Source organism: Triticum dicoccoides, chromosome 7B (genome assembly GCF_002162155.2).
Source record: "Triticum dicoccoides isolate Atlit2015 ecotype Zavitan chromosome 7B, WEW_v2.0, whole genome shotgun sequence".
In the NCBI taxonomy this organism is placed as follows: Eukaryota; Viridiplantae; Streptophyta; class Magnoliopsida; order Poales; family Poaceae; genus Triticum; species Triticum dicoccoides.
In genome coordinates, this window is record NC_041393.1 from 253,904,011 (window position 1) to 253,919,010 (window position 15,000).

Sequence of the window (15,000 nt, forward strand, 5' to 3'; positions counted from 1 at the left end):
AACCTTCTTCTAGGTACTCTGCTACCGAGAGATGCCGGGACCGGCATTGCCTGGCAGCCGCGCACAGACACAGATCGAGCAGGCCATGCGTCGCAAGCTCCTCTCCTAGGACAAGCCCGCCGGAAAAGAAGTGAAGATCTCAAGAGCGTGATGCGCCCAGGCGCGTGACGTTCGTTCGGTAGCTCACACAAAACCTGCTCCGTGCACGAACGGCTGCTCCACCGCTCGCTCCGTGCACGGTGCATCATCGCCTTCCAAGTTCTGGCTCTAGGTGAGCCATGCAAAGCTCGCCGCGCCTCCTCCGAAAACTCCGTATAAATACCATAGCGCGTCGCCGTGCACTGCAACAGCCAGCCAGCACAAGCTCAAGGAGCCCACGCCAGCGTTTGAGAGGACAACGGTCGACCGACGACGTACGATGGCGCCGAGCACCGTCCCGCGCGCACTCCTGGCCGTGTCCCTCGTTCTCCTGGTGGTCGGCGGCCTCGGGCCGGCGGCGGAGGCGCAGCCGCCGGGGGGGTGCGTGCCGCAGCTGAACCGGCTGCTGGCGTGCCGCGCGTACCTGGTGCCCGGCGCCGCCGACCCCAGCGCCGACTGCTGCAGCGCGCTGAGCTCCATCTCGCGCGACTGCGCGTGCAGCACCATGGGCATCATCAACAGCATCCCCTCCCGCTGCAACATCGGACGAGTCAACTGCTGTAAGCCAACAACCCCCCATGGCCCCATGCATCATTCCTTCTTCAAAATAAAATTACTACCACTGCTTTGTTTATGCCTCCGAAGTTTTCTAAGCTTGATTCTGTCTCTTTTTTCCCTGTGCATGAACGGCAGCGGCTTGAGGCGGAACGAAGAAACGATGCAAGTCAGAGTGACTAATAATGAAGGTTGTCATTCTGCCGTTGTTGCGGCTGCCTCTTCATCGCCGTCGTAGTTTTCGTTTGTCCAGTCTGTCATGTCCTGCTGCTGCTGTCGATCTCGACGCGTTAATAAAATGGACGATTTGACGCACGGTCACTACCGATTTCCTTCCTTTTATGCACCTTCGAGCACTACGTACATGCGATTTCACTTTAAGCTCGGCACTTTTCTTCATTCAAACTCGATGGAAGTAAATCCACATAGCCACGTGGAAATATCAATACTCAAATTACTGATGCAGTAAATCCAGGTTGCCGTGTAGAAATATCAATCAATACTACTGAATTCAGTAAAAAAAAAACTACAATCCATAATATGTTACTGATGACCATAAGTACTAAATTACTGATGCAAGCTGGCCACTACATCAGGTTGGGAGGGCCAGGTCACCGAGGTGACCATGAGTCCAATAATATGAAGGCCAATTGAGATATCTCACAAAGAACACTAACATGATGTCTGCGAACTCGAAAAACATACCATGCAATCCATTAGCTTAGATCACAAAAGAGCACTGTACTGTATATACATCCTGACTGCATGCCTAAAGTGGGATTTGCGATACATAACGGAACTTGCTATCACCGGATCATAAAAGAAAAGAGGATAATGAGACCTTTCTAGACGCGGAGGTTCACGAGAAACCTTGCTAACTTTTCATTAACATATGACAGATAGAAGTAAAAAGTATGAATCCCCAGTTGAATGTCATCCATTACTAAATCCTTCACACTATCCTGAAATTTGTTCCAGAAACAAGGCCTCCTGTTTGCTGCTGAGGCCCACATCACTCAACGACATCTGACACTCCTCGTCGGTGAATGCACGCCTGGGGTAAGACCTCACCTGCACATCATAGATTTGCATTAGTATTGAACATCTCATCGATATAATAACAAGAATACTATATCAGTAATCGCATAGAACATAAAACAAGAAGATATTCTGACGTGCTCGGTCTTCCATAGAGTTTAGCTACGTCATCACAAATTCCACATACCAAACAACAGCAGTAAATGATTAGCTAAAATGTATTTCTGGTAATCACCATGTTAAAAGCATGCCAGAAAATGGTGATCTCAAAATGAAAATAAGCATGCCACATATAGCAGAAACGGTTGGGAGTCATGGATTCTATGCGATCAATCATCATACAGGTCACTGTACTGAATGGTGCCGTCAACTATCTGAACTTAACCACTTAAGCTACATAGTCCATTTGGAATGGATTAATATGGGAATTCAAGCTTTGTTTAGTAGCATATATTGATATAGCAGCACTAATACATAGATGTTGATGACGAAAAAACTGAACTGTGGAAACATGATATAGTTTCCCCTACAGCTAGTGTGCCGTGTGGATAACCAAGCACTGTCGCTATATGATCATGATCCACTATACCACGTTAGTGGAAGCTGAATTGATCTTTCTCAATAGAACTTCTCTTGTGAACATAACTTCTTCAAATAGAAGAAAAATAGTATAATTACCAGTCTATAGGTTCCTGGCTTGAATGACTTGCTGATGTCAATGAAATCAAAAAGAACCTGCAGTAAAATCCCAGAAAGTTGGAAGCAGGTATAAATTTATAATGAATAATTCCATATGGAACTGGCAACTGAAAGCAGCCTACCTGGAGCTGATCAGATTTCAAAAAGCGCCTTCCCTGGCGACTGCCATCAGGCATGCGAACTACAACTGTGACGGCTCCTTCAGAATTTGGCAGTGGCTCCTTTGGTAATGATGCTCGCTTCGCTGCAAGCATGGACTCCAACTCCTATTTTCATAATGTGAAACAAATGCATAATAAATGTGTCGCCGTGCCAAATATAACATGTTCATCGAGAATAATAGACTAATCAAAGCTTTAACAGAGTATGGAGAAGAAATATTACATGCTTCTTATCACTTATTTGACAGATAGTCACAGCAAGAAATAGCAATGACCCTACACAACTTTGATGCTAAAGCTTCCAAGAGACATCTCTCTTGTATTAGGCTGCTTCTAGTTAAGCATAACTAAGTTCAAAAGTATGCCCTGATAAGAATTAAGTAAAGGAACATACTATGAAGTTCGACAATCTCAGGCATATCTTACAGACTGGCATTCATTCCACTCTTGTTCAAAATTAAGACTCATATTAATTAACAGTTTGCCACATCCACGGTGATTTAATAAATCATCCTGATGAGCAACCCCTAAACAGCACAGCATCCAAGCGTAATCCATGCATGAAGACATCCCAGCATATTATGTGGCCTCTTATACTGTTAGTATCGGGATGTGTGTTAAGCTAGGCCCATGACACTCTTGTATAGTGTATATAGAGGTATATATGTAGCAAACATGAGAATACTAATAGAGGAGTGAATTCCGGAACTTTTCCCAAAGAACTTCATAGATAATACCAACTGAAGTACCTCTTCCTCAAGTTGTTTTCTCAGCTTTTCCTCGTTCTTTTGCTTTTCCATTTCAATAGCAGCTTCCCTTGCAGCAGCTTCTTCTAATCTACGGAGCTCAGCATCCTCCACAGCCTTCAACTCTTTTTCTCTATCAGCTTGGAGGGCTGCAAGATACTCATCATCCTGTAATTTAAAATATCATTTGTTAGGTGCAATAGTCAATCCATTCCCTAGCAGATAAATACAGCTCCATACCTGCTGCTCCCTTAACAACCTCTGTGCAGTTAATGTTGGTGATGGAGGATGTGCTATACGGGGATAGCCAGTTGAGATCCCATGAGATGGGAGGGGAAATGGATATTCTGTGTGTTCAGGAATCCCACCAAACATAGCAGCCTCAAGCATAACAGCTTCGTCGTGCTCTTCAGAAGAAATGCCTCCCCACTTGACAGAAAAAAAACAGAACTGTGATGGAGAAACTATAGTGCAACAAAACAGAAGCCTCCTAGAGGCATGAGGTGATTAGAATACCTCTGAGGGGAAAGCTCCATTCTGCTGGTGAGCATTTTGAGTAGCATGAGGCTGAGGGCCTGAGGGAGGGCTATCAGCCATCTGCACTGCTTCTGTTGGCCCAGCAGTTCCAGATAGAACACGCCTAGAACGTTGTCTAACTAAAGGTTCTTCGTCAACATCTTCAATATCGTCTTGGAAGTTTTCTTCATCTACCAATTGCCTAGAAGTTCCAGCTTGCCCTGTGGTTAGTACTTGCCTACAACAAGAAAGGACAATACAAGGAATCAGTTATCACTAGATAGAGAAAGGCTAGTTCAAGGCTATTACGCTAGGACACACAATGTGCATGTTCAGCTGGTCAAACTTGTGTCAAAATAGCACAAATACAATGCTTTTGAAACTGGAGAGTGATGGAACAATGGAAACTGAGCAAGTGAAGAAACATTCCTGAGAAACCGAGCAATTTGTTGATCTACAATTAACTGAATAAAGTTAGACAATGGACAATATTTGATGGTCACCTTTCAACTGCCTCACTTGCTCCTTCAATGTCCTCCTTATCAGATAAATCAGAAGAATTATCGACCGCATGCATTCCCTCTTGAAGTAGAACTCTCTCTCGCTCTTCTACCTGATTGATAAAAAAATAGTAAATATACATGCACAAAACAAGAGCCCAAATCTGAGAACCGCCTCCAAGGAAAGAGAAACTGTTTGTGCAAGATCATTATCTCTGACAGGTGATACATTCTCACATGCACCACTATTTAAAGCCTAAACACAGCAGACTTATTCAAACTAAAGTGTAAAACCTACATTACTAAAAAAGCAAGATATCCAATAAGTCGAAGCTTACATTTGTAAGTCCTTCCGCATCCCTTTTTGATGCTTCAATTGCTGCACGGATCATCTCCTCTTCTATGTCATTGTTATAGTCAATAACATCCACCAATGGAGGAGCACTTGGTGCAGAACTGTATGTGCTTGGAGTATTTCTTGGGATAACAGGAGCATGGGTAGATGGCAAGTCATCATCATCCTCATCAACAACAACAGTCCCATGAACCTCCGGACCATATAAAGACTCGCGTCCAGTAACATCTTCAATAACAGGACCCTGACCAGAACTTCCAATTTGAGGATTATCAGTGTCTTTAACTTCAATAGGTATCTGCCGCACATCCCTGGGATGTGTAACCTGAGGTCCCTGACCAAAGAAACCAGCAGCAGCTCTCTCAACAAAACTTGGGTCCAAAATACCAAAAGGGTTGCCCATAGATCGGCTAAACATGGGATCAAATGGTTCGTCCAGATCCATAATATCATCATGACTGTCAGGTAAAGGATTCTGATTGATTCTGGTGCTGAAAATCATACAGGTTGGTTACATTTTGTGGAGGGAATTCCTTGGGTTTTAGGACACTAAAACGCATACCAGAAAGAGAACAGATAAGAGAGAAAAATACTTACGTGGATCTATCTCCTTCATTGAAGTATGCATTCACCGCTTCATTTAGGTCCCCGCTATGCTCCTATGTACATTTCATTGGCCAGCCATTATCATATACATAAGCCCAGAAAGCTAGTAATACACATATTGCAAGAATCACTATGTCTAAATCTAATAGATAAAGGTGTGAAACATGACGAAAACAATAGCTGTAGTCCAGATTGATCAAGGATAATAAAGCCAAAATAACATGAATACATTATCACCTCAACCCTACTGTTTATCAAGTTAAAATTTGTAGGAGTATCCCAGCCTATAAGGTGCAGCACAGCACATCGAGTGATACTGAGTAAGGTTTAAACTGAAATTCAATGTGATATTTTACTTGTTTAAATTCCAAATTGCTTTGTTTTTACAGCATTATTAGATGAACAAATATAAGAAAGTGAAATGCACAACAATTCAAACACTAATAGTGTATCTGTTCATCAAATACTCAGTCGACATAAATCTCCTGAAAAAGCAGATCTGCAAAACTTCAGCCGTTCAGTTAACATAGTCTCTCGGCACATCCAGAGACGCCATACATGTTTAAAAAAAAAGATGTTTTCCCTCTTGCCCCTACTCCAAAAGTCCAAATACAACTAACCACTACCGTGCTCCTCCCTACAGTCCATGACGCAAACATCTGGACAGATTCCACAAAATTCAGTCCTCCCACTGCACAAATCAACTCAATTTCCAGCCATATCATTTATGAGATCGAATACACCCCCAAACTCTAATCCATTGACGATTCAGTGTTAATCAAAGCACAAACATAAAGCAGAAGCTAAGAGTATGCAGCAATCAGAGATCGCGGGCATTACACTCCAGAAACCCCAATTGGAGAATTATCATCAACCCTAAGCACCCTACAGCACGACTCTGCATACTGATCATACGGTGATGCTGAGTCACACATATACAAACCACCCAGCCTCCATCCCACCGCATCGCCATCTCACCCACCCGAGCAGGGAGAGAGCGAACCCTAACTCAACCCGAAAGCCATCAAATCTACATGAACGTAGCCCCTGGCGCAGATTTTTCAGGGGGAAAGGTAAGGGACAAGAGACAGTACAGACGAAGTTGTGAGGGGGAGCAGGTCGGTTCACCTCGAGCTTGCGGGCAGCGACAGCCTCGTCGGCGCCGGTGATGCTGATGAAAGTTTCGATCGCCTCCTGCGACGGCTGCGCCATGGCGGTAGCGCGGCGGCGCCGTCCTAGGGCTCCGCGGCGACGCGACGGAGAGGGGGTTGAGGTGGAGTCCGGGGGAAGGAGGAGCGATAGAGGTGGAGGAAAAAGAAAGAGGAGAGTTCGTGAAGCAACGGAGCCGTGCTTATTAATTCGCCGATGCGGGTTCCTTTTCTTTGGGGGATTTGCCATTCGCATTCTCGGTAGTTGTTGAGATCAAGTGGGCCGGTGGGCCGTAGTTATGCTGAGCCCATTAGGGCTGACAGACATTTACATTCTTGTTGCCCCTCAAAATAAAAGAAGACATTTAGATTTTTGCCCTCTATGGATACTCCCTTCATCTAGGGGTATATTATAAGGGCGACGCTAGGCGCCGGTGCGCCGGTGCGCCGGCCCAAACGGTTCGGCCGGTCGAGCCCCAACACGATCCAGCGAGCAGCCGTTCCGATCTGTGCGTTGACTTCCCCTGCTCTTCTTCCCCTCCGCACGAAGCGCGGGCGCTGCTCACCTGCACGTCCTCCTGGCCCGCCAGCAACCACCTCACCTGCGCCCCCTTTCTCCGCCGCTCCCACGCTACTGGATGCTGCACTCGCCGCCGGTCGCCGTCTTCTCTCATATATCTCGCCGGATCCACGCATGTAACAAAAAGTTCGCCGGTGGGTTGCAGCTCCCCTCGCTGGTGATGGTCACGACTTCGGCAACACCAGTCGCCGGTTGCAGCTCCGCTAGATGTAGCTCTTGTTACCGTCGGTTGCAGCCGGACGTCAGCCGTCATCGCTGGCATGCAGCTCCCATGGCCAGCTGTTGCCGCTTTCTATTGCACGGTCGTAGCAAAACGGAGACAACGGTTGCAGCAAAAAAAGGTCAGTCACTGTCGTCGCCCGGTGTAGCTCGTCATTGCAGGTAGCAGGCGCTGCACCTTGAAAAAGAATGGATGTAGCAAAAGTCGTTGTCGGATGTAGCAAAAACCTACCACACTTGCAGCAAAAAGTCGTCGTTCACCGTCGCGGGTTGCAGCTCGGTCGTGATGGATGTAGCAAAACGTGATGCCGGTTGTAGCAAAAAGCGACGCTAGTTGTAGCAAAACTGCGACGCTGGCTGTGTGTTGTAGCAAAATGTGATGTAGTTGTAGCAAAATGTTATGCCGGTCGAAGCATGTAGCAGAAAACCGCGACGTTAGATTTGCTAGGACCAGCGCCGCCGTCCTCGCCGTTCAGCGTGTGCCCGTGGTTGCAGGCTTGCAGCTCTGGTTGCTACGCCCTGACAGTTCCCATAGCTTCGCCGGCGACGACTCGGAGCCGTAGTTGGGCGGAGGCCATGGCTGAGATCCGAAAGTTGCAGAAGGCCATGGCCATGGGGAGCTAGCGGGGATACGAATTGGGGAGAAGGAAGGGAGAGGGTCTCGCCGGCCATGAAGGAGAGGTGGTGTTGGGCGCCGTCGCAGGTGAGCACTCGCCGCCGGTGAGAGAGTTTCTGGAGGATGCGACCAGCGTGGGGCGTGTGTGGAGGAGCAGAGTCGTGATGGGCTGGAGGTAGAAGAAAAGGAAGAAAAGTCGTGCGGGGCCCACCATATACATGTGTCTCATGCGGGGTGGTTGTTTCCGTATCGCGTGAGCCAGCATGGCGTACGAGACCGGCGGAAAGTTCGACCGGTGCGCCGGCTCGAAACGTTTCCTATATTATAAACGCTTGGGATCACCCAACGGATCCCACGTTTTGCGTCGACCTCCTCCTCTGCCTGCCACATATCCTCTCTTTTATCCCCTCCTTCTTGCACCATACACACTATCTCTCTCTTTTTTCCTTTTTCCTTCATCCATCCAGACTCACACGAGGAGCAGGCAGCAGCAGCACACCGGAGATGCATTGAGGAGGTTGGGGCCTCGGTATTCCGGTCATGGAGTCATCACCTCTCAAACGCCTTTGACCTGACCGAGGCAGCCTTCACGTGGTGGCAACACCTCCCAATCCCCGATCTTCTTTCTCATATCCTTCTCCATCTCTCTTCCTTGTCAACAACAAGCAGCCAGCAACGAGCAGCGAGTAGCGACAGTGCAAGCAACACTCTACTCTGCATGAAGTTGTTTGGGTTGCAACCTTGCGGCCACGACACATGGTCACTTGTGTGGCGACTGCAACTCTGGCGATGTTGCAATGGCGACAAACACGGGTGGAGGTTTTTTTTTTGCAACAAGGGTCATGTTGTAATTACAACGAGAGTCTTGTTGCAATGACGATGGACATAGCTGAACAAGGGTCATGTGCATTTGCAACACGGGTCTTGTTGCGATGGCTACATTGATGGTCGCGAGTCGGAGATGCTTTGTGCATCGAGGCCTCTGTTGCATTTGAACAAGGGTCTTGTTGCGATGAGGGAAACAAGAGGAACACACATGTACGATCGTACAATGAGCATATCCCGATCAAACAGCTCGTGACCCGAGTAATCTTTGAAAAATATCAGTCGGCCAACACGGAGCACGCCTCATATATTATGTCTTATAAGGAGAAGTATCCGGTGAAAGCCATATTTTAGTGGAAGTTTGGAAACTCACCTCGTTGGGCATCAAATTGACAAGGAACATACAGATTTGAGGTGGGATCACCAGTAGACACTTAAGCATGATTTTGTGATAATCATGTGATAAGTTACTCAAATTATTTGGGGATTGCCTTCTCGGCTCATCAACCCTAGGTTGCTCCCGTTTCTATCGTGTAGGACCCCTCGTGATGTAGGGTGGAAACCCTAAGGCCGATCTTTCACGAAATGGAGGGGATCCCGCGAAGAACACGAAGAACACGAGGGGAAACGAGAGGAATCACTCAAATAAACGGGAAACGGTCACACATGTGCTAGATCCATGAACACAAAGAGAGATACACAATCCAAAGTCAACAAAGGACGATATGGATGGTAACTAGTTCATCTTCGTGAGGAGGCCTTGAATCCGCGAGGGATCTTCCCATTAGGGGTCTTGAATCCAAGCGTGGATCTTCTCCATAGAGATCGCAGTCTCTCGATTGAGAAGAACCACAAGGATGAGCAAAGCTCTGTCTCTAAATGAGTTATCACAATGCTGGCCCTAACTAGGAGGAGGAGGAGGGGGTCTATATATAGTCTAGATTTTTTTTTATCCGAGGTGGTACTAAACTTTCGAAATTTGTCTGTTAGCAAAGGAAAAACGATTTGTGGAGAATTTCATACGTGGGCCGCGCACCCTATGGCCCAGTAAAGTCTCCATCCCACGCAGTAATAAAAGAATCCTATTTTTCGATCAATGCGGCATATAGTTTCAGCTACGCAAGGACGACCAAGACACGGTGGCCCATTTTTGTTTGTGTTCTGTTTCAAATTTCCTTTTTCTGTTTCTTTCTCTTTTTATTTCATGTTTCTTTTTATTTTGACCATTGCAAATATATTTTAAAAAAATTTCTGAAATTCCACAATTTTAAAAAAATGTTTGCAGTTTCAATTTTTATTCACAATTTCGTAAAAAGTTACGAATTACAAAAATGGGTTCCTATTTTAAAAATGTTTCGATTTTTCCGTTGTGCCAAAATATGTTCAAATTTTAAAAATATTCCCATTTTTAACAAAATGTTCGTATCTTTCACAAAAAATCAAGATTTAAGCAAATGCATTTAAAAAATGTTCCAAATTCAAAAAAATATTCTTGTTTTAGATATAGGTTTAAAAATTGAAAAGAATGTTTGCATTAAAGAAACACATTTTCTAAAATTCTTCTGCATGTTTAACACATGTTCCCATTTAAAAAAATTGTTCACAACATAAAAATATTCATATTTTTATAAGAATGTTCAGGTATTTAAGAAATGTATGTGAATTTCAGGAAATTATCTGTTCAAACTTTTTGTTCTTGCTTTGTCCAAAAATGTATGTAATTTTCAAAAAACTGTTCAAAATTTAGAAAATTGTTCACGTTGCCAAGTATATTTGGTAGTTCATGTTATGAAATCCAAAATTCCGTTCCTATTTAAAAAAATTCTGTAATTTTAAATTTTTATCATTCTGATTTTTTTCAGAATTTTAAAAAAATTCCCATTTTTTGAAAAATGTTTGCGTTTTTCGAAATTTGTGCAAGATTTAAAAATGTTACAAATTTCAAACATATTCTTGTTTTAGTGATATGTTCAAAAATTGAAAATATCTTTTGCATTAAAAGACACATTTTCTAAATGTCTTCCATATGTTCAAAACATGTTCCCGTCTCCAAAAATTGTTCGCAAAAAATCGTATTTTTATGAACGTTCATGCTTTTAAGAAATGTTTGTGAATTTCAACAAATGTTTCGTTCAAATTTTTTGTTTGTCTTTTTTAAAAATGTATAGAATTTTTAAAAATGTAATTTGGAAAATTGTTCACGTTGCCAAGTATGTTTGGCATTTTATAGTTATTAGTTTTTGAAAAGTGCAAAAAAAAGTTTCAAATCTGACGTTGCACTAGATTCTTTAATATTAACGCTAACCATTGGATAGCAAAACACATCTGTTTCAGTGGCTAGCAACATGTGGTCGGGTCTTTGTGGTCGTGAGTTCGATCACTCCCGTACTGGGCCTCCTTCGCATCCGACACATCAAGCTAAGTCGGCTTGTTTAGAATAAGGGACACCATAAATTATTGACAGTGGTAGCTTCCAGTCGTCAATAAAAGAGAATATGCCGGTTACTTATAATTGAAACAAATTATGGGCACGTGCCAATAAAAAAAGAATATATTGGTTTGGCTCTAATTAAATGGTGCCATGTTGAACTAGAGAACAAGGACATGTGGGGGTCTTGATCCATTCTTATATTAAGCTAGAGGCATGTAATGTTATCCTCCCGTTGCAACGCACGGGCATGTGTGCTAGTATAGTCTAAGCCACGAAGGAGTAAGTGGGGAAGGGAGATACATGGGCCTCTGGCCCGTGGTTGCGGGAAGGCAGGCGCTGGATGCCCGGGCTAGGGGCCGGATGTCCGGGGCTTCGCAAGACGCCGAATGTTCGGGCGGTCGGCCGGATGTGCGGCCCGAGCGGGGTGGCCTTAGGTTGGCTTCTGTTGTCGATGCCGGATTTCCGGGGAAAGGCCGGATGTCTGGGCTATGGGGAGGCGCCGGATGTCCGGGGCTGGCACCGGATGTCCGGCCGCTGATGTTGTTGGACGGCTATTGGTGCAGCTCCTTGGCGGCTACACAGGCGTCGGATGTCCGGACCCTGGCCCAGATGTCCGGCCGTTGTAGCTTCAGCAGCTCCGTTGTGACGCCCCCGATTCAATCGTACACTAATCATACACGCAAATGTATACGATCAAGATCAGGGACTCACGGGAAGATATCACAACACAACTCTAGACACAAATCAAAATAATACAAGCTTTATATTACAAGCCAGGGGCCTCGAGGGCTCGAATACATAGCTCGATACACAAGAGTCAGCGGAAGCAACAATATGTGGGTACAGACATAAGTTAAACAAAGATACCTTAAGAAGGCTATCACAAAAACAACAACGATCGAAGAGGCAAGGTCTCCTGCATGGGACCTCCTAACTACCCCTGGTCGTCAGCGGTCTCCACGTAGTAGCATCCATCGGCGGTGGCATCTGGCTCCAAGGATCCACCATCTGGTTGCATCAACCGGAAAGAAGAAGGAAGGGGGGAAAGGGGTAGCAAAGCAACCGTGAGTACTCATCCAAAGTACTCGCAAGCATCAAATCTATACTATGTATGCATTGGTATCAAATGGAAGGGTTGTATCTGTGGACTGAAGTGCAGAATGCCAGAATAGAGGGGAAGGCCTAGCCTAACAAAGACTAGCATCTTCAAGCAGCTCCAAGCATCTTGCAGCATGTAGAAGAGTAAAGAATAGCAGTTTATATTTATCAAACATGTTGTAACATTAATTGTAACACCCCCAGTATCATGCTACAGTAACCCTCTATGATTAAGCTAATTATTTACCCAAACAGTGCTTAATCACCTTTGTCCAATATCCCATTTGAAATTCCAGTCAATTCAAATTCAAGTGAAGTCTGAAGTTGATCAAAAGTTGCCGGAAAAATGTTCATCATCTGTCAAAAATTCCATAACAAATATTTGTTAAGGAACACAACATCACTTTGGTGCAAAGATGAACATTAGCAATTATAACAGCATCAATTCAGCATTTTTAAATGCTATCCTATTTTTGAAAAATTCCAAATGAATTCTTCTGGTCTCCAAAATAATTGTGGCACTGTCTATGATCACCAGGGATTTAATGGGACACCTCCCAAATTTTTGCTAAGTGAAATAGTTGGCCAAATAATTCCCTTTCTCTCTCTGTAAATTAAAAAAAGGAAATAGAAAAGGGCCTAGCTACTACTGTGCACTTGTAGCCCATTGCTATAGTGCACAGCCCAGCCCACTCCTCCCCGCGGTCGTCCCCTTCCCCTGTTCACCCGACCGAGGCGCGCGCCCGCGCGGTCGCCGCCCGACCGCCTCGCCACCCCGCTGCTCGCGCCGAGGGGATAAGGCCGAGGCTCCTGGCCTCGTCAGCTTCCCACTCCCACTTGCGCCTCTCCTCCCCCAGATCCACCTTTCCCCTCTCCCTCACACGCTCACTCCTCCCAAGCGCCACCGTCGCCGTGCGTCGGTTGATCCCGCGGCCACCGCTGTCCCCGGCCCTCTCCGACGTGCCCCCAGGCGCTACCTCGACCTCCACATCCGCCCCGCCGAGCCGCACGGACCGGGACGGCCCCGCCGCACCGCCACGACCTCGCCTTCGCCCTCGGCTCCGACGAACGCCGCCGCCCCAAATCCACACCACTGCTGCTCCTAGTCACCCAACGGGCCACCGTGTGCCCCCAAGGTGAGCTCCGGCCCCCTTTTCCCTCTCCTCGCGCGTCTCCGCCTCCACCGTAGCTAGCTCGCCTGCAAGCCGAGCTCCGCTGTCCGCCATGGGCTCGCCACCGAGCTCCTCCGCTCGAGCTAGTAGCTCCGACGAGCTCCTGGAGCGTCGTAGACCTCGCCCAGCTCCTTCGTTCGCCAAAACACGCACTGCAACGCCGATCCCGACGAGGTCCCGAACCCCACCGCCGCCTCCACTCGTCGCCGACGCAGTTCCGGTCACCCCCGCGTCCAACCGACCACACCATGCAGCGCGGCTTCGTCTCCTCGTTCGAACGCGCCAAGTCCCAGGCCAAATGACCCCCTGTGCGCGATTCCCAGCGAAGTCCGGCGAGCCCCGCCACTATTTTGGTCGCCGGCGGCGAAACCCCGACGCCGCCGACGTGGCACACCTGGGCCCCGCCTCTGGGTCACTGCCCGTGGGCCCCCTGGCCCCAGTTGACCATGTTGACCATGGTCAACTGTGCTGACTGGGCACACTGTGTCTCTGACACGCGGGCCCCATCGCATATTTTGTTAAATAAACGTTTTTCTAAATAAAAACGATTAATTAAAACGTTAGTTAAATTAGTTAGTTAGTTAGTACTAACTAGTCACTGACTGCTGGGGCCCACGCCCCCTAACTAACCCTGTTAGTTTAGTTAAGCCTCTGTTAGACAGAGAGGCTGACAGGTGGGTCCCACCTGTCAGTTTGACTGGTCAGCAGAGCTGACGTAGTGCTGACGTCACTGCTGACGCAATAAACCTTTTCTGCTTTTAAAATAATTCAGAAATTGGTTTAAACTTTGAAAATCCGTAACTTTTAAACCGTAGCTCGGATCGTAAAAGTTTATATATGAAAAACGCCCAGAAAAACGAGACGAATCCAAATATGCGGTCCGTTTACCTATTAGAAGCCTCTAACTATTTGAACATGGAACATTCCCCCTCATGTCATCTGTTTGACACAGGCCCGGAACCAGGAATACATTCCCGGTTGAATTCCCCCTTCACCTATATCATGTAGCCATACGTTAGGTCACACCCGGCACAACATATTGCCACGTTATACTTTATGATGCTATGTTTGCTTTATATTTACTGTTTCTTCCCCCTCTTCTCTCCGGTAGACCCCAAGACCGATGCCGATGCCCCTGTGATCGACTACGTCGACGACAACCCTCCTTGCCAGAGCAACCAGGCAAGCCCCCCCTTTGATCATCCCGATATCGTCCATTCCATTCTCTCATGCTTTTATTAGATTTTGCTACTGTTATTGATTGCTCCTATTCTGATGCATAGCATGCTTTTGTATCTACTGTTGTACCTTACCTGCTTATCCTAAACTGCTTAGTATAGGTTGGTTAGTGATCCATCAGTGACCCCCGCCTTGTCCCGACTGCCCCGCTGGATTATCAAAAGACCCGATCAACGGGATCGAAGACCAGGCCCCAACACCGCACATCACTTCCCCTTAGTTGCTCGACACTACTGGGTTACTATCGAGTACCGAGGGTGAGACCTCATCAGTACTGCTGATGTTAACCCTGTAGTGTAGCTATTTGGTCGTGGTCATCGAGGGTGATTTCCTCTTTAACCATTTCTGATACGACTCT

General features: G+C 46.4%; 2 protein-coding genes across 2 annotated transcripts; one reads left to right on the forward strand and one right to left on the reverse strand.

Moving 5' to 3' along the window:
- The first annotated feature begins 418 nt into the window (after positions 1-418).
- LOC119335682 (non-specific lipid-transfer protein C4-like) lies at positions 419-1,318 on the forward strand. The gene is made up of 2 exons (XM_037607777.1): positions 419-698; positions 832-1,318. The coding sequence occupies exons 1-2, from the start codon at positions 419-421 to the stop codon at positions 837-839; spliced, it is 288 nt and encodes a 95-aa protein (XP_037463674.1). The 3' UTR covers positions 840-1,318.
- Positions 1,319-1,376: 58 nt separating this feature from the next.
- On the reverse strand, positions 1,377-6,670 carry LOC119335681 (plant UBX domain-containing protein 8-like). The gene is made up of 10 exons (XM_037607776.1): positions 6,443-6,670; positions 5,306-5,367; positions 4,692-5,199; positions 4,357-4,466; positions 3,854-4,091; positions 3,578-3,766; positions 3,341-3,505; positions 2,553-2,696; positions 2,410-2,466; positions 1,377-1,764 (listed from the first exon to the last, which is right to left on the reverse strand). The coding sequence occupies exons 1-10, from the start codon at positions 6,524-6,526 to the stop codon at positions 1,651-1,653; spliced, it is 1,671 nt and encodes a 556-aa protein (XP_037463673.1). The 5' UTR covers positions 6,527-6,670; the 3' UTR covers positions 1,377-1,650.
- Positions 6,671-15,000: the final 8,330 nt, after the last annotated feature.